Source organism: Hyperolius riggenbachi, chromosome 11 (assembly GCF_040937935.1).
Source record: "Hyperolius riggenbachi isolate aHypRig1 chromosome 11, aHypRig1.pri, whole genome shotgun sequence".
NCBI classification, from domain to species: Eukaryota; Metazoa; Chordata; class Amphibia; order Anura; family Hyperoliidae; genus Hyperolius; species Hyperolius riggenbachi.
Genome location: NC_090656.1, coordinates 51,968,604 through 51,989,779, shown reverse-complemented (window position 1 = coordinate 51,989,779; position 21,176 = coordinate 51,968,604). Strand labels below are relative to the sequence as shown.

The 21,176-nt window shown below is 44.8% G+C and overlaps 1 protein-coding gene across 3 annotated transcripts in view; it reads left to right on the top strand.

Annotated features, from left to right (window-relative positions):
* The window catches only part of LOC137539214 (capping protein, Arp2/3 and myosin-I linker protein 2-like), a 150,571-nt gene that overhangs the window by 4,536 nt on the left and 124,859 nt on the right, over nt 1–21,176 (top strand). For all 3 annotated transcript variants that reach the window (XR_011024966.1, XM_068261753.1, XM_068261752.1), the window contains exon 2: nt 16,414–16,517. Coding sequence is in view for 2 of the 3 variants with exons in the window: in XM_068261753.1 (XP_068117854.1) it covers nt 16,414–16,517 (104 nt within the window). In the remaining variant the exon portion in view is untranslated. The remainder of the gene's footprint in view (nt 1–16,413; nt 16,518–21,176) is intronic.

The window sequence follows — 21,176 nt, the reverse complement described above, 5'->3', positions numbered from 1 at the left end:
AGCTTATCGTGACCTTGAGACTGTACTGCGTGTACTCCTACTTTTTATTGCCTGAGGAAGCGGGAATATACCTGCGAAACGCGTTGCAAAAACCCCTGGAGTGTACCAATACATTTGATTGTTTTGAATACACAGTTTTTGTGTCTGCTTGCAGGGGGTAAGTCCACCACTGCCTCCTAAGCAATTTTAAAAGTTTTAAGAATTGATTTTATCCTGTTGGCGCCTTTGTGCTTTATTACGTTATATATATCCCCCATCCCAGCCTGTTCAGCTGCACAGGGCACCATGCAGGCCAACAAAAAAGAAGACACCAACCACTTCTTACATATCTGTATGATGCACCTCCTTTGCCCCTGTGAGACACTAAACATTCTTTGTAAACAGTCACCCTCATTATTTCAGCATGCTTACTTTATGCCATGTGCATATAAAACACAGTCATTCTATTGTGTTTCTAATAACAACCGCCATACAAAAGACAGTCAAAGTTTGCTGCCAGACCAGTCAATGGATTTGTGCAAGTGATGAAAATGAGTAACAATGGCTTTTCTGTCTAGCTGACTACCTGTGCAGCAAGGTTGGAGTCTATGGACTGTCTGTACTTGAGAGCACTGTTGCCATGGTTGCAAACTGCAATTTGGCATTTAGCTGTCAATTTTTTTCCCGAAATTCTTAGGTGGCTGTGAATTGGATTGAAATGAAAAGCTAATTTTTAATAACATTAGCTGACAGAAATACTGTATCAGCAGCCATTCCTGTTTAGACCAATTTTACAACACAATTAGAATTGCCCTTTGCTAATTGTCAAGTGGAAGAGACCAAGTGAGGAGGGTAATCAGTTTCTCAGTAGTTCTGTTGACAGATAAGGTTTTGTCATATGCTGAAAAGTTACATTTCTGAGCAGTTTTTAGCACAAAGTATATAAAGACTTTATTTTGCTGATATTACATGATGACCGGGGCTGTGGAGTCAGTACAAAAATCATCCGACTCCATCTCCGACTCTTTGAAACCTCCAAATCCAGGTGCCCAAAATGGCTCTGACTCCGACTCCTTAGTCTAATACTTAACAAAACTAAGGATTTGGTACAAAAATCATCCGACTCTGACTTCTGACTTCGACTCCTCCGTTTATGAAACCACCGACTCCGACTCCAGGTACCCAAAATTGCTCAGAGTAGGTTTCCTCTAACTTCCTGTTATCTCTCTGGGACAGGAAGTGATGAGATCCAACCCTAGCAAGGAGTCGAATGAAGCACTTTACCATAACAACATGAGTATTGCTATGGTAATGCACATTAGTAAAGCTTTTAGCATAGTAACACTCGCGTTACTCGAGTACCTCGGCTCCTGCTAATATTGTAACTCGTAGTAACCTACTGCCAGTAGTAACGGTAATATTGCCATGCGCTATCTGCACCCAGCAATATTACAGCATCTTCATGCATCCATTCTTTGAGGTGCAACTTTAACGGCAGGGTTGACCTTTACACTAATCAGTAGCCTACACCCCATTTTCTGTGAGGAATCTTTACATTTTCTCTAATAGGTCACCAGCGACTGCTGTGAGGCTGATAATGAGTTGAAACCCCTCCCATAGTGTGACATTTTTAGTCTTGGCTATGACAGTTTCCTGTCTCTGAACCGCAAAGCATTGTGGGAAATAACATGCTGTTGCCAAGCAAGCAGTACCTCCCTCTGTGGATAAAAAAACCCTTATATCCTGTAACATTGCTAGTGGGTGTGTTTATAGATAACAGCATTTTGTGCAGTTCAGTTTTTTCCTGCCCGCCAGCAATAAAGATTCTGACCTGCAGGCTCAGGGAGGATCAAACAACATGAAAGAATTACATGGCAAGTATAAATCTTTTCTTGATCTACTTCAGTGGTCCTCAAACTAAGGCCCGCGGGCCGAATGTGGCCCCCTAAGGCTTTTTTACTGGCCCCCACACACAAAATGTATTATAGATGCGGTCAGCTACATCTTTAAATATCGGTGGTCCATATATAAAATGAAGCCAGAAAGCAGTAATTTGCTGGTTTCCAATCAAATTCCACATCAGGTGACACTGTTGTCCACTTTAACTGCAGGTTGTCCCCTGGGTATGCTTCACTGTCTGGCCCGCAAAGACTTCTACATCATTTTATGTATACTCCGGCCACCCAGCAGTCTGACATATGTTAACCCGGCCCTCGACCCAAAACGTTTGGGGACCCCTGATCTACCTTCTATTTTTACTCCTCACTTTGCTATACCTTGATTTATTTTTTCCCCTACTACTATCTTTTGGTAAAGTTGCTCTTTAAAGAGGAACTCCAGTGAAAATATTGTAATTAAAAAAGTGCTTCTTTTTTACAATAATTATGTATAAATGATTTAATCAGTGTTTGCTCATTGTAAAATAATTCCTCTCCCTGATTTACATTCTGACACTTATCACATGGTGACATTTTTACTGCTGGCAGGTGATGTAGCTGCTGCTTGCTTTTTTGGCAGTTGGAAACAGCTGTAAACAGCTATTTCCCACAATGCAACAAGGTTCACAGACAGGAAACTGCCAGGATTACCATGGTCCTCAGAGTTTCTTGTGGGAGGGGTTTCACCACAATATCAGCCATACAGCGCCCCCTGATGATCCATTTGTGAAAAGGAATAGATTTCTCATGTAAAAGGGGTTAATGGCTACTGATTGGGATGAAGTTCAATTCTTGGTTACGGTTTCTCTTTAACAAGCCCCAAAGTCCCAATTTGTACTTTTTAAACCTGCCAGATCAATTATTTACAACATGTCCGGTCTGAATTTTGACTGATTTTTTAATCGTTTTGGTGATTTATTTCCATAGAAGTAAATGGAAATCGATTGGAAAAATGATTGAAAAATCGATCGAAATTCAGATCGGACATGTTGAAAATAATCCATCTGGCAGGTAAATCTGCCAGAAAATTGTATGGTGTGTACCTAGCATTATGCCTAGTACACGCCATACAATTTTCTGTAAGATTTTCTGTTTCTGTAAGATTTACCTGCCAGATAGATAATTTCCAACATGTTGGAAATTATATATCTAATGCTGGGATTACACGTTACGTTTTTTGCAAAGAATCGTTCTGATAGATGCCTTCGATGATAACATTCCGACATGACCGATGTTCCGCTCGATTCATTTCCGCTCGATTTCTCATAGAAGTGAATGGAAAAAAGATAAGAAAAACAAGCGGAAGATAAAAGAATCGAGCAGAAGATCGAATGGCTAATAGATTGCGCGCAGAATTGAACGCAAAAAACGTAACGTGTAATCCCACCATAACCATCTATCGGCCTAGCAATTAAGCATTGTTCTACTCAGCAGGAGATAACCAGAAGACAATGCACCAGAGATAATGACCAGTCTCTACCAGTTCTTTACAGAAAATAATCTAATTACAGAAAATCGCACAGAACAATCTAACAGAAAATGGTGTGTACTAGGCATTAGACAAGAGCTGTTTACAATGCAGGAACAGAACTTCAGTCATTCATCTTCCCCATTATCATGATTGGCCATATGCTACAGCACATACTCCAGGTATATACTGTATAAATGGAACAGCGGATTGTGAAAATACATGTAAATCTGCTACACTCAATATGTATCTCGTAGCTTGAATTTATTTTGTGTTGAGTCTTTGGTTTAGCTTTAAAGTCTACCTCCAGAATTTTCTGAGAATACAATAAAGGATAAATCTCATCAGTTTCCCACGACTGGTAAGTTATGGTCATTCATATAAAACAAAGTCAGCAAAAACCTTAGTTAGGCTCCCTGCACACTGCAAATCTGTTTTGCGATTCCGATTTGCAATTCCAATTTTCCCTGAATACAATCAACAGAAAAACGGTGGAAAAAATGCAGGATCCAGTAACGATTAAAAATCCGAATTGGAATTGGATGTAAAAAAAGATTAAAAATCGGAATCGGAATCGCAGGCAGTGTGCAGGGAGTCTTACTCAGCTTCCTTGTAGTCATATGACTGCTCCACTGCTCCGCCTTCTAGTGTTAGTGGGTGGGCACTGCATCAAAACTAATGATGCAGAGGAGGAAGCGCAGCATAGACGAGTACTTTTATAGCAGGCGTCTTTTGATTTGGGTGCTGCCAATAGACTGAATATTTGTAATATATTACTAATATTCTACTATCGACTTGCCTGACAACTGACCACAAACCCTTACCTAAACACCTAACACTAAACCCTCTACCTACGCCTAACACTAACCTTCCTCCAAAACAATCTTCTTCCTAAATGCCTAACACTAACCTCCTCTTCCTATGATTCCTATCTTCCCCCTACCCTATCCTCTAACACTAAACCTCCTCACACTATCTATCGGAACACGGCAAATGATAGCCAAACCCCATCGTCACTAGCTGCTCACCAGCGCAGATATCCAGAGCTCAGCTAATAATAGTTGAACCCTGATGATGTTAACCGATCACCAGTTCCCAAGTAAAGCACTTGGTGCCCCACAGCCGCAATTTAAATTGTGTTATATGGATTAGCGGAGAAGTGCCGTGCCACAGCATGCTAAGTTTATTTGCTTCGGCCTACACTGATAGGCTCTAAGGTTGTGTCACACCTTGCATGACAGTTAAAGAGGAACTCCAGTGAAAATAATGTAGTAAAAAAAGTGCTTCATTTTTTACCATAATTATGTATAAATGATTTAGTCAGTGTTTGCTCATTGTAAAATCTTTCCTCTCCCCGATTTACATTCTGACATTTATTACATGGTGACATTTTTACTGTGGGCAGGTTATGTAGCTGCTCCTAGCTGTTTTGGCTGTTAGAGACAGCTGTAAACAGCTAATTCCTGTCTGTGAACATTGTTACATTGTGGCAGTTTTCCCAGAGTACCGCGGTACTCAGAGCTTCTTGTGGGAGGGGTTTCAGCACAAAATCAGTCATACAGCGCCCCCTGATGGTCTGTTTGTGAAAATCATTATATTTCTCATGTAAAAGGGGGTATCAGCTACTGATTGGGATAAAGTTCAATTCTAGGTTGGAGTTTCTCTTTAAGGAGAAGGATGAAAAATGAAGGGGTCATGTGATCACAAAGATGTGAAATAAAAGAAATTATTTAGATAGGCAAAAACATTTAGATACATCTTTTTATTTGGAGACCTGCATTTACTATTAGTGCACAGGGCTGAGAGGTCACAAACAAGAAGACTTTACAGTATATCAGAATGTTTTGTAGTTCCAGAGACAAGACTACTAAAAAGAAGTGATGACATTGGGAAGGGGTGACAAGCAGTGACGACAGCAGGAATGGGTGACAAGAAGTGATGACAGTGGTAGGGGTGACGAGCAGCGATGACATTGGGAAGGGGTGACAAGCAGCGACGACAGCGGGAAGGGGTGACAAGAAGTGATGACAGTGGTAGGGGTGACGAGCAGCGATGACATCAGGAAGGGGTTGCAAGCAGCTATAACAGCGGGAAGGGGTGACAAGAAGTGATGACAGTGGTAGAGGTGACAAGCAGTGATGACATCGGGAAGGGATGACAAGCAGTGACGACAGCAGGAAGGGGTGACAAGAAGTGATGACAGTGGTAGGGGTGACAAGCAGCGATGACATCGGGACGGGGTGACAAGCAGTGACGACAGCAGGAAGGGGTGACAAGAAGTGATGACAGTGGTAGGGGTGACAAGCAGCGATGACATCTGGACGGGGTGACAAGAAGTGATGACAGTGGTAGAGGTGACAAGTAGCGATGACATCGGGAAGGGATGACAAGCAGTGACGACAGCAGGAAGGGGTGACAAGAAGTGATGACAGTGGTAGAGGTGACAAGCAGCGATGACATCGGGAAGGGATGACAAGCAGTGACGACAGCAGGAAGGGGTGACAAGAAGTGATGACAGTGGTAGGGGTGACGAGCAGCGATGACATCGGGAAGGGATGACAAGCAGTGACGACAGCAGGAAGGGGTGACAAGAAGTGATGACAGTGGTAGGGGTGACAAGCAGCGATGACATCGGGAAGGGATGACAAGCAGTGACGACAGCAGGAAGGGGTGACAAGAAGTGATGACAGTGGTAGAGGTGACAAGCAGCGATGACATCGGAAGGGATGACAAGCAGTGACGACAGCAGGAAGGGGTGACAAGAAGTGATGACAGTGGTAGAGGTGACAAGCAGCGATGACATCGGGAAGGGGTGACAAGAAGTGATGACAGTGGTAGAGGTGACAAGCAGCGATGACATCGGGAAGGGATGACAAGCAGTGACGACAGCAGGAAGGGGTGACAAGAAGTGATGACAGTGGTAGAGGTGACAAGCAGCGATGACATCGGGAAGGGATGACAAGCAGTGACGACAGCAGGAAGGGGTGACAAGAAGTGATGACAGTGATAGGGGTGACAAGCAGCGATGACATCGGGAAGGGATGACAAGCAGTGATGACAGCAGGAAGGGGTGACAAGAAGTGATGACAGTGGTAGAGGTGACAAGCAGCGATGACATCGGGAAGGGATGACAAGCAGTGATGGCAGCAGGAAGGGGTGACAAGAAGTGATGACAGTGGTAGAGGTGACAAGCAGCGATGACATCGGGAAGGGGTGACAAGCAGCGACGACAGCAGGAAGGGGTGACAAGAAGTGATGACAGTGGTAGGGGTGACAAGCAGCGATGACATCGGGAAGGGGTGACAAGCAGCGACGACAGCGGGAAGGGGTGACAATCAGCGACGACAGCAGGAAGGGGTGACAAGAAGTGATGACAGTGGTAGAGGTGACAAGCAGCGATGACATCGGGAAGGGGTGACAAGCAGCGACGACAGGAGGAAGGGGTGACAAGAAGTGATGACAGTGGTAGAGGTGACAAGCAGTGATGACATCGGGAAGGGATGACAAGCAGTGACGACAGCAGGAAGGGGTGACAAGAAGTGATGACAGTGGTAGAGGTGACAAGCAGCGATGACATCGGGAAGGAGTGACAAGCAGCGACGACAGCAGGAAGGGGTGACAAGAAGTGATGACAGTGGTAGGGGTGACAAGCAGCGATGACATTGGGAAGGGGTGACAAGCATCTATAACAGCGGGAAGGGGTGACAAGAAGTGATGACAGTGGTAGAGGTGACAAGCAGCGATGACATTGGGAAGGGGTGACAAGCAGCGACGACAGCAGGAAGGGGTGACAAGAAGTGATGACAGTGGTAGAGGTGACAAGCAGCGATGACATCGGGAAGGGGTGACAAGCAGCGACAACAGCGGGAAGGGGTGACAAGAAGTGATGACAGTGGTAGGGGCGACAAGCAGCGATGACATCGGGAAGGGATGACAAGCAGTGACGACAGCAGGAAGGGGTGACAAGAAGTGATGACAGTGGTAGAGGTGACAAGCAGCGATGACATCGGGAAGGGATGACAAGCAGTGGCGACAGCAGGAAGGGGTGACAAGAAGTGATGACAGTGGTAGAGGTGACAAGCAGCGATGACATCGGGAAGGAGTGACAAGCAGCGACGACAGCGGGAAGGGGTGACAAGAAGTGATGACAGTGGTAGAGGTGACAAGCAGCGATGACATCGGGAAGGGATGACAAGCAGTGACGACAGCAGGAAGGGGTGACAAGAAGTGATGACAGTGGTAGAGGTGACAAGCAGCGATGACATCGGGAAGGAGTGACAAGCAGCGACGACAGCAGGAAGGGGTGACAAGAAGTGATGACAGTGGTAGGGGTGACAAGCAGCGATGACATTGGGAAGGGGTGACAAGCATCTATAACAGCGGGAAGGGGTGACAAGAAGTGATGACAGTGGTAGAGGTGACAAGCAGCGATGACATTGGGAAGGGGTGACAAGCAGCGACGACAGCAGGAAGGGGTGACAAGAAGTGATGACAGTGGTAGAGGTGACAAGCAGCGATGACATCGGGAAGGGGTGACAAGCAGCGACAACAGCGGGAAGGGGTGACAAGAAGTGATGACAGTGGTAGGGGCGACAAGCAGCGATGACATCGGGAAGGGATGACAAGCAGTGACGACAGCAGGAAGGGGTGACAAGAAGTGATGACAGTGGTAGAGGTGACAAGCAGCGATGACATCGGGAAGGAGTGACAAGCAGCGACGACAGCAGGAAGGGGTGACAAGAAGTGATGACAGTGGTAGAGGTGACAAGCAGCGATGACATCGGGAAGGGATGATAAAGCAGTGACGACAGCAGGAAGGGGTGACAAGAAGTGATGACAGTGGTAGAGGTGACAAGCAGCGATGACATCGGGAAGGGGTGACAAGCAGCTATAACAGTGGGAAGGGGTGACAAGCAGTGGTTGTGACAGGCCTGCAGGCTGCAGTGCTGCTATTTAAGGGTCAGGAAAATGAACTACTATTTTTAAAATAGCTGGGTATAACAAGAATTGTTCACCTTTTCTTGTAAGTCCGAAAAGGTTATTTTTGTATTTTTCCAAATTTGTTGAGTAAAGCTAACTCTTAATACTGTTAGTCTCTTATCCGTAATATACAAAAAAAGACATTACATCTATCAGCTGTCTTGCCCACGGTATTGTACATTCCGCAATAACCCAATACTTGTCCACCTGCAATAAAAAGTTAATACTTAATCCTAAAATAAACACACTACAACAATTTGGACATAAAATGGCCGCGGCCCTTTATCAGGGCTTAATTAAATATTAAAACTGGGAAAACTCGTGGAATGAATAAACAACATCCACAACTTGAACCACCTTCTTTAACTCAACTCCATCAAAAAGCATAGATTATTCCAAACAACCAAAACGTCCCTAGCTGCTTGACCCTGTAGCCCAGAAGCCAACTGGTACCCACCTGCCTAGCATCGGGTGTCACTTCCCACATAAAGTTGCACGCAACAAAAAAAGAAAAGAAGAATCGGGGGGGGGGGGGGGGGGGAGTGCAGACCACTCTCTTGTTAGGTGTCTTCTCAGAGAGTGAAAGGTCAGGTGATCTGCAGTCTTATTTATTGTCTTCTGAGCTTTGACACCTTAAGGTCAATCCGTTGTCCAATCACAGTCGGGGCCAGGCCACAGGGAACTTCTTAAGCCGGCCCACCTAGTAGGTACCAGGCAGAAACTTCACCCCATGACAACCTGTTTAAGCGAGAAAGAGAAAGGACATCTCCTTCAGAAAAATCAACACTAGCACAACACAAAATCACCTCAGCATTGTTCATAATGACAGTACCGTGAGGTGCCTGCATTATTCATTATGGCACCTGTACACGAACGCAAATGCATGATTTCGCTGAGCAATTGTGTTTATGCCTTTGGAGAAGAAAGAGAAATCAGAGTAAATGTAGGAGGAGGCAGCTCCATCCCTGGCCTATCCCAAGAGGATGGAGGCCCATACATACTTGCAGCAATGGCCAATACATACATACTTGCAGTAATGGCCCATACATACTTGCGGTAATGGACCATACATACTTGCAGTAATGGCCCATACATATTTGCAGTAATGGCCCATACATACTTGCAGTAATGGCCTATACATACTTGCAGTAATGGCCCATACCTACTTGCAGAAATGGCCCATACATACTTGCAGTAATGGCCCATACATCCTTACAGTAATGGCCCATACATACTTGCAGTAATGGCCCATAAACACTTTCAGTAATGGCCAATACATACTTGCAGTAATGGCCCATAAACACTTGCAGTAATGGCCAATACATACTTGCAGTAATGGCCCATGCTCTGTACTTGCAGTAATGGCCCATACATACTTGCAGTAATGGCCCATACACACTTGCAGTAATGGCCCATACATACTTGCAGTAATAATGGTCCATACATACTTGCAGTAATGGCTCATAAATACTTGCAGTAATGGCTCATACATACTTGCAGTAATGGCCCATACATACTTGCAGCAATGGCCCATACATACTTGCAGCAATGGCCCATACATACTTGCAGTAATGGCCCATACATACTTGCAGTAATGCTCCATACAAACTTGCAGTAATGGCCCATACATGCGTGCAGCAATGGCCCATACATACTTGCAGTAATGGTCCATACATACTTTCAGTAATGGCCCATACATACTTGCAGTAATGGCCCATACACACTTGCAGTAATGGCCCATACACACTTGCAGTAATGGCCCATACATACTTGCAGTAATGGCCCATACACACTTGCAGTAATGGCCCATACATACTTGCAGTAATAATGGTCCATACATACTTGCAGTAATGGCTCTTACATACTTGCAGCAATGGCCCATACATACTTGCAGCAATGGCCCATACATACTTGCAGTAATGGTCCATACATACTTGCAGCAATGGCCCATACATACTTGCAGTAATGGCCCATACATACTTGCAGTAATGGCCCATACATACTTGCAGTAATGGCTCATACATACTTTCAGCAATGGCCCATACATACTTGCAGTAATGGTCCATACATACTTGCAGTAATGGCCCATACATACTTGCAGTAATGGCTCATAAATACTTGCAGTAATGGCTCATACATACTTGCAGTAATGGCCCATACATACTTGCAGCAATGGCCCATACATACTTGCAGTAATGGCCCATACATACTTGCAGTAATGCTCCATACAAACTTGCAGTAATGGCCCATACATACTTGCAGTAATGGCCCATACATACTTGCAGTAATGGCCCATACATACTTGCAGTAATGGCTCATACATACTTTCAGCAATGGCCCATACATACTTGCAGTAATGGTCCATACATACTTGCAGTAATGGTCCATACATACTTGCAGTAATGGCTCATAAATACTTGCAGTAATGGCTCATACATACTTGCAGTAATGGCCCATACATACTTGCAGCAATGGCCCATACATACTTGCAGCAATGGCCCATACATACTTGCAGTAATGGCCCATACATACTTGCAGTAATGCTCCATACAAACTTGCAGTAATGGCCCATACATGCGTGCAGCAATGGCCCATACATACTTGCAGTAATGGTCCATACATACTTTCAGTAATGGCCCATACATACTTGCAGTAATGGCTCATACACACTTGCAGTAATGGTCTATACATACTTGCAGTAATGGCCCATACATACTTGCAGTAATGGCCCATACACACTTGCAGTAATGGCCCATACACACTTGCAGTAATGGCCCATACATACTTGCAGTAATGGCCCATACACACTTGCAGTAATGGCCCATACATACTTGCAGTAATAATGGTCCATACATACTTGCAGTAATGGCTCTTACATACTTGCAGCAATGGCCCATACATACTTGCAGCAATGGCCCATACATACTTGCAGCAATGGCCCATACATACTTGCAGTAATGGTCCATACATACTTGCAGCAATGGCCCATACATACTTGCAGTAATGGCCCATACATACTTGCAGTAATGGCCCATACATACTTGCAGTAATGGCTCATACATACTTTCAGCAATGGCCCATACATACTTGCAGTAATGGTCCATACATACTTGCAGTAATGGCCCATACATACTTGCAGTAATGGCCCATACACACTTGCAGTAATGGCCCATACACACTTGCAGTAATGGCCCATACACACTTGCAGTAATGGTCCATACACACTTGCAGTAATGGCCCATACACACTTGCAGTAATGGCCCATACACACTTGCAGTAATGGCCCATACACACTTGCAGTAATGGCCCATACACACTTGCAGTAATGGCCCATACACACTTGCAGTGATGGCCCATACACACTTGCAGTGATGGCCCATACATACTTGCAGTAATGGTCCATACATACTTGCAGTAATGGCCCATACACACTTGCAGTAATGGCCCATACACACTTGCAGTAATGGCTCATACACACTTGCAGTAATGGCCCATACACACTTGCAGTAATGGTCCATACAGACTTGCAGTAATGGCCCATACACACTTGCAGTAATACACACTTGCAGTGATGGCCCATACATACGTGCAGCAATGGCTCATACACACTTGCAGTAATGGCCCATACATACTTGCAGTAATGGCCCATACACACTTGCAGTAATAATGGTCCATACATACTTGCAGTAATGGCTCATACATACTTGCAGTAATTGGGTCATACACACTTGCAGTAATGGTCCATACATACTTGCAGTAATGGCCCATACATACTTGCAGTAATGGCCCATACACACTTGCAGTAATGGCCCATACACACTTGCAGTAATGGCCCATACATACTTGCAGTAATGGCCCATACACACTTGCAGTAATGGCCCATACATACTTGCAGTAATAATGGTCCATACATACTTGCAGTAATGGCTCTTACACACTTGCAGTAATGGCCCATACACACTTGCAGTAATGGCCCATACACACTTGCAGTAATGGCCCATACATACTTGCAGTAATGGCCCATACATACTTGCAGCAATGGCCCATACATACTTGCAGTAATGGTCCATACATACTTGCAGCAATGGCCCATACATACTTGCAGCAATGGCCCATACATACTTGCAGTAATGGTCCATACATACTTGCAGTAATGGCCCATACATACTTGCAGTAATGGCCCATATATACTTGCAGTAATGGCCCATACATACTTGCAGCAATGGCCCATACATACTTGCAGCAATGGCCCAAACATACTTGCAGCAATGGCCCATACATACTTGCAGTAATGGTCCATACATACTTGCAGTAATGGCCCATACATACTTGCAGTAATGGCCCATACACACTTGCAGTAATGGCCCATACACACTTGCGGTAATGGCCCATACACACTTGCGGTAATGGTGCATACATACTTGCAGTAATGGCCCATACACACTTGCAGTAATGGTCCATACACACTTGCAGTAATGGCCCATACACACTTGCAGTAATGGCCCATACACACTTGCAGTAATGGCCCATACACACTTGCAGTAATGGCCCATACACACTTGCAGTGATGGCCCATACACACTTGCAGTGATGGTCCATACACACTTGCAGTAATGGCCCATACACACTTGCAGTAATGGCCCATACACACTTGCAGTAATGGCCCATACACACTTGCAGTAATGGCCCATACACACTTGCAGTAATGGCCCATACACACTTGCAGTAATGGTCCATACATACTTGCAGTAATGGCCCATACACACTTGCAGTAATGGTCCATACACACTTGCAGTAATGGTCCATACACACTTGCAGTAATGGCCCATACACACTTGCAGTAATGGCCCATACACACTTGCAGTAATGGCCTATACACACTTGCAGTAATGGCCCATACACACTTGCAGTGATGGCCCATACATAACTGCAGTAATAGCCCATACACACTTGCAGTAATGGCCCATACATACTTGCAGTAATGGCCCATACATACTTGCAGTGATGGCCCATACATACTTGCAGTAATGGTACATACATACTTGCAGTAATGGCCCATACATACTTGCAGTAATGGCCCATACACACTTGCAGTAATGGCCCATACACACTTGCGGTAATGGCCCATACACACTTGCGGTAATGGTGCATACATACTTGCAGTAATGGCCCATACACACTTGCAGTAATGGTCCATACACACTTGCAGTAATGGCCCATACACACTTGCAGTAATGGCCCATACACACTTGCAGTAATGGCCCATACACACTTGCAGTAATGGCCCATACACACTTGCAGTGATGGCCCATACACACTTGCAGTGATGGTCCATACACACTTGCAGTAATGGCCCATACACACTTGCAGTAATGGCCCATACACACTTGCAGTAATGGCCCATACACACTTGCAGTAATGGCCCATACACACTTGCAGTAATGGCCCATACACACTTGCAGTAATGGTCCATACATACTTGCAGTAATGGCCCATACACACTTGCAGTAATGGTCCATACACACTTGCAGTAATGGTCCATACACACTTGCAGTAATGGCCCATACACACTTGCAGTAATGGCCCATACACACTTGCAGTAATGGCCTATACACACTTGCAGTAATGGCCCATACACACTTGCAGTGATGGCCCATACATAACTGCAGTAATAGCCCATACACACTTGCAGTAATGGCCCATACATACTTGCAGTAATGGCCCATACATACTTGCAGTGATGGCCCATACATACTTGCAGTAATGGTACATACATACTTGCAGTAATGGCCCATACATACTTGCAGTAATGGCCCATACACACTTGCAGTAATGGCCCATAAACACTTGCAGTGATAGCCCATACACACTTGCAGTAATAGCCCATACATACTTGCAGTAATGGCCCATACATACTTGCAGTAATGGCCCTTACACACTTGCAGTAATGGCCCATACACACTTGCAGTAATGGCCCATACATACTTGCAGTAATGGCCCATACATACTTGCAGTAATGGCCCATACACACTTGCAGTAATGGCCCATACATACTTGCAGTAATGGCCCATACACACTTGCAGTAATGGCCCTTACACACTTGCAGTAATGGCCCATACACACTTGCAGTAATGGCCCATACATACTTGCAGTAATGGCCCATACATACTTGCAGTAATGGCCCATACACACTTGTAGTAATGGCCCATACACACTTGCATTAATGGCCCATACACACTTGCAGTAATGGCCCATACACACTTGCAGTAATGGCCCATACATACTTGCAGTAATGGCCCATACATACTTGCAGTAATGGCCCCTACACACTTGCAGTAATGGCCCTTACACACTTGCAGTAATGGCCCATACACACTTGCAGTAATGGCCCATACATACTTGCAGTGATGGCCCATACATATTTGCAGTGATGGCCCATACATATTTGCAGTGATGGCCCATACACACTTGCAGTGATGGCCCATACATACTTGCAGTAATGGCCCATACACACTTGCAGTAATGGCCCTTACACACTTGCAGTAATGGCCCATACATACTTGCAGTAATGGCCCATACACACTTGCAGTAATGGTTAATACACACTTGCAGTAATGGCCCATACATACTTGCAGTAATGCTCCATACAAACTTGCAGTAATGGCCCATACATACGTGCAGCAATGGCCCATACACACTTGCAGTAATGGCCCATACATACTTGCAGTAATGGCCCATACATACTTGCAGTGATGGCCCATACATACTTGCAGTGATGGCCCATACATACTTGCAGTGATGGCCCATACACACTTGCAGTGATGGCCCATACACACTTGCAGTAATGGCCCATACATACGTGCAGCTATGGCTCATACACACTTGCAGTAATGGCCCATACATACTTGCAGTAATGGCCCATACATACTTGCAGTGATGGCCCATACATACTTGCAGTGATGGCCCATACATACTTGCAGTGATGGCCCATACACACTTGCAGTAATGGCCCATACATACTTGCAGTGATGGCCCATACATATTTGCAGTGATGGCCCATACACACTTGCAGTAATGGCCCATACATACTTGCAGTAATGGCCCATACACACTTGCAGTAATGGCCCATACACACTTGCAGTAATGGCCCACACATACTTGCAATAATGGCCCATAGATACTTGCAGTGATGGCCCATACATACTTGCAGTAATGGCCCATACATACTTGCATTAATGGCCCATACATACTTGCAGTAATGGCCCATACACACTTGCAGTAATGGCCCATACATACTTGCAGTAATGGCCCATACATACTTGCAGTAATAATTGGCCATACATACTTGCAGTAATGGCCCATACATACTTGCAGTAATTTAAGTGACATTAGTTATGTTAATTAAAATAGATAGGTGATATAATCTGTTACCCACCATGTGTTAAAAGATCAGGCAAATGTTTGTGATTTCATGGGGGCCGACATCTTTTTTCATGGGGAATGCCATTTTTTTGGTTGAAAGGAGGTGACAGGGAGCATGAGGCACAGTTCCAACATTCCTGTGTCCTAATCACCCCTTCCAGCTGCACGCGCTAAGCTTCAAATCTCAAATTCAAAATAAAAAAAATAATAATAATTTGCGCCGCCAAAACAGAAGAAGAGAACAACATCAGAAATCCCATCATGCTTTGCACAGCATCAGGGGAAAAACGCCCGGGCAGTTTTCTTCTGTGCGGCTAGAAATGAGGCTTGGGTAAGAAAAACAAAGTTCTGATGCTGTGAAACTGTTAAAGAAACACCAAGGCATTTCAGTGCTGCTGAGTAGATTTTTAGTCTGGAGGTTCACTTTAAAGGTTGTTTGGCTATGTCATTAGATTTGGCCAAAAATGACTACACCAAGCATAATTGTGTGATGTGGAAGCTGCTGTTTGATATTGTAATACAAAATGCCCCCCTTTCAAAATATTGAATCTGCTCCTTAAATGTACTCTATTAGATGTAAAGGACATTGTTACATCTTTTGACTTTTTCCCTAATTTTTTACTTTAGGTTCTACCATCAGAAATAAATAAAGTAAGGGAAGATATTGTTTGTACTACAGTTGATGAAGGAATTGATGACTTCTTCTCCAGGAAGCACGAAATTGAAATTGAGTAAGTAGTCACTTTTTAAAATGTAAACTCAAACCTACATAGAGTGCTTCTAGTAAAGTATGATGCTCTAAGGTGCCCCTGCTGCCCCTGGACATACTGCTGTGACACAGATACAGGCATTCACATTTTAGTAGGTATATATGCCCTTATTCAATTCACTTTACCTCTAATTTTTCATCTCCTTTTTAAAAAAATCTTTTCAGCACTCTGCAATTGACAAAGTACCAAAAAGAAGGTGACAAAGTACTTCCTGGCGGCTTAAAAGGCATTTTATTGATAAGGGGTTAAAATATCGCGTACGTACAAAAAGGGCGCCTGGACAAAAAGGGCGCGGGGTGTAAACGCTAATTAATAATTAATCATTAATAGCGTTTATAAAAATAGTGTGCTATATTTCGTTTACAAATAATGTTTTACAAAATTATAAATCATTAAATAATGTTTATGAAATCGGCAATTGTGAAAACGTTAATCTTCCCTGTTTCAAAAGTGAAACTTATAATTACGTTTATTAAAAAAACGATAATATATGTTTAATTGTTATAATTGTATATTATTGTGAATAACCTTCATTTATGGTTTGTTCTTATAATAAAATCTGAAAATATTCTTTATAACAATGATATAAATATAACTACGTTCGTAATAAGTGTTGTAAAACATTAGTAAGTATCACTAAAATTTTACTAAAACTATACCTAAGCCTACTCTCACACAGAACCCTCCCTGTACCTATCCCTAACCCCTAGACCCCCATGGTGGTGCCTAAACCTAAGACCCCCCTGGTGGTGGCTAAACCTAAGACCCCCCTGGTGGTGCCTAAACCTAAGACCCCCCTGGTGGTGCCTAAACCTAAGACCCCCCTGGTGGTGCCTAAACCTAAGACCCCCCTGGTGGTGCCTAAACCTAAGACCCCCCTGGTGGTGCCTAACCCTAAGACCCCCCTGGTGGTGCCTAAACCTAAGACCCCCCTGGTGGTGCCTAAACCTAAGACCCCCCTGGTGGTGCCTAACCCTAAGACCCCCCTGGTGGTGCCTAAACCTAAGACCCCCCTGGTGGTGCCTAAACCTAAGACCCCCCTGGTGGTGCCTAACCCTAAGACCCCCCTGGTGGTGCCTAAACCTAAGACTCCCCTTACTGATCGCTTTATTATGTGGATAATAATGTTTTACTAATTGTGGCTGCAAAAAATATATTGCAATTTACGTTACGTACTGATCGCTTTATTTTGTGAATAATAATGTTTTACAAACAGTAAGGGATAAAATTTTAAATAATGTTTTAATTAGTTAAATAAGATAAATATGTTTAGTATTTTTATAAACGTTATTCGGCATGGGTGCATTTTATAAACGTAAATCACCACAAGCACAGTTATAAATCATTAAAAATCTCCGGGCGCCGTTTGTAAACGTTATTTATCTCCGGCGCCCTTTTTTCCTGCTCGGCGCCCATTAAAGGTTATTTATTATGAGAGTGAATGGTGGCGCCCTTTTTGTCCACTAGCTGCCTGCGCCCTTTTTTCCCGCTTCCGAAAATATCACCTAGGAAAAGAGATAGGCGAAAAGGTGAATTGAATAGGGGCCACGGCCTTCATCTGGACCAAAGAATATAAATTAGGCATCGCAGTAACTTGGTTCACATTGGATCATGATGCAGCTGTCAGTTGCTTGTTTACTTTAGTGTACTGGTGGCCCACAAATCTGCTTTATTAGCTTTTTCTGAGGATATGAAAGTTAAGCTAATTGTTGCCCATTGGGGATCAGGATATGATCCTTTGGGCGACAATTCGTGGGCATGTTGCTGTGCAGGTGCATTGCTAGCCTTCATGTAGTGGACCCAGCTATGGAGGAGGTGGAGGGACAATGATTAGCACACAATGTGGTGGATTCCTGCGAGTGGGGGGGGGGAGCAAAAATATTGTGATTGGTCCTGCTCGGGCATTGTCAAGGATCAGGCACAACAGATCTTTAACAACTCCCGATGCCTGAGCAGGATCAATCGGTGGGCACTGAGCACACAAAATGATTGTCTGCTGAAATGTTTGTTATCACATGTGTGTACGTAGCTTAGCCCTCTTGCCGTTACAATTCTGGCGGCAAGGGGGCAGTGCAACACTTTTTTTTAATGTTTTTTTTTAAATCATGTAGCGAGCCCAGGGCTCGCTACATGATAGCCGATGAGAAGCGGCATCCCCTATCCACTCTGATCACCCTCGGCGATCAGAGTAAGCAGGAAATCTCGTTCAGAATGGGATTTCCTGCTGGGCTTCCCCGGTCGCCATGGCGACCGGGCGGGATGACGTGACGTCAGAGGGAATCCCGATCCACCCCTCAGCGCTGCCTGGCACTGATTGGCCAGGCTGCGCAAGGGGTCTGGAGGGGGGGGGGGCGGTGGGTAGCGGCGAGCAGCGGCGATCGGAAACTGCACGCAGCTAGGAACATTTTTTTTTTGAAAATCGGCCCAGCGGGGCTTGAGAAATCCTCCTACGCAGGTTACCCCGAGCTGAGCTCGGGATAACCGGCAAGGAGGTTAAAGAGAATCTGTACTCTAAAATTCTTACAATAAAAAGCATACCATTCTATTCATTATGTTCTTCTGGGCCCCTCTGTGCTGTTTCTGCCACTCCCTGCTGAGATCCTGGCTTGTAATTGCCAGTTTTAGGCAGTGTTTACAAACAAAAAACATGACTGCTAATCAGCATGTGACAGGCTCAGAGAAGCTCAGTCTGTGACTCATACAGAGCCTGCAGGGGGCATGGAGAGGGTGTGCATAACTTCTATCCTATCACAGCAAGGCAGCACATTCCTGCCTCAGCCGAAAAAACCAGCAAAGGAAAGAAGATTAGATTATATAAAAGAGATAATACAGCCACTGTGCAACTAGGAAAGGCTGAAGTAAGACAGACCACATTAGAACAGGTATAGGAACTTATAGGATAGAAGAAGTAAGGCAGAACATTTTGTTACAGAGTCTCTTTAAGTTTCAAAGCACAAATAAATGAAATGAATGGAGGTATGTGGTCAAGTCCAGGTATGTCTAACACCAAAAAGTAATCCATGCATATAACATGTCAAAAAAGTATATGCACAGCCTGATGTAGGAAGTAAATGGGTATCTTTATTTAAGGAACATATCCCAATGCATAAACATAAAAGCGAAGTCAGCTACATGGGGAATAAATAGACAGTGACAAAATTATATCATAGTTTGTTGTTGCTCTTTTGTCCAGTGTTGTCAAGTCCAGGTATGTCTGATTTCTGATAAAATATTTTATAGTGAACAAAAACTTTTTGCAGCAGAAATGACTGAAAACTGCTGTTGCTTTGTGTCAAAAGTTGTTTCATGATTTTATTGTAAACTTGTTCTATCACTAACAAGGCCGGATTTTCCATAAGGCACTGTAGGCACATGCCTCCAGGCGCATGATGATGGAAAGGCAGCTCACTCCCCAGGGGCGTAGCTTGGGCTGGGCGGGGTAGGACACGTGCCCCCGGGCGCTGGGTCCCTAGGGGCACCCTGCTGTGAACCTGTGTTTTTTTTGTTATTATTTATTTATCCCCCCCAGCGGGAGCGCAGAGAAGAGGGAGAGCTGTGGGCACAGCGGTGAAAGGGGGGGGGGGAGTCTCCCCCCCCTTCCCTCACCTTAGGGCTCACCCTCTCTCTCACTCCCCCTGCAGATATGAGCGGCAGGAGGGCGGGCGGCAGAACACTTACTCCATTAACACGGAGAAGACAGATCTGTGCTCCGCTGATCTGGTCTACACTAGACCAGATTAGCGGAGCACAGATCTGTCTTCTCCACGCGAATGGAGTAAGTGTCCTGCCTGCCGCTCATATCTGCAGGGGGAGCGAGAGAGAAGCTGAGCCCTTAGGTGACCATCGCTGTGTCCACAGCTCTCCCTCTTCTCTGCGCTCCCGCTGGGGGGGGGGCACCTGGCTACATATACTGGGCACATATACCCCTGGCTACTTATACAGGGGACATATATACCCCTGGCTACTTATACTGGGCACATATACCACTGCCTACGTATACTGGGGATATATACCCCTGACTACATATACTGGGCACATATACCCCTGGCTACTTATACAGAGAACATATATACACCTGCCTACTTATACTGGGGACATATACCCCTGGCTACTTATACAGGGGACATATATACACCTGGCTACTTATACTGGGGACATGTATACACCTGGCTACTTATACTGGGGACATATACCCCTGGCTACTTATACAGGGGACATATATACACCTGGCTACTTATACTGGGGACATGTATACACCTGGCTACATATACTGGGCACATATACCCCTGGCTACTTATACTGGGGACATATATACACCTGGCTACCTATACTGGGCACACATATACACCTGGCTACCTATACTGGGTGGGCACACATATACACCTGGCTACCTATACTGGGGACAGATATACACCTGGCTACCTATTCTGGGGACACCAATAGGCCTGGTTACTTCCACTGGGGACACCTATAGACCTGGTTACCTATACTGGGGGCACCTATTTTGGGGGAACTGCTGCCAGATTAACTGCATTTTTGGGGAACCGCTGCTGCCAGATTAAGTGTATTTTGGGGAACAGCTGCCAGATTATATGTATGTTGGGGGGAGCCACTGCTGCC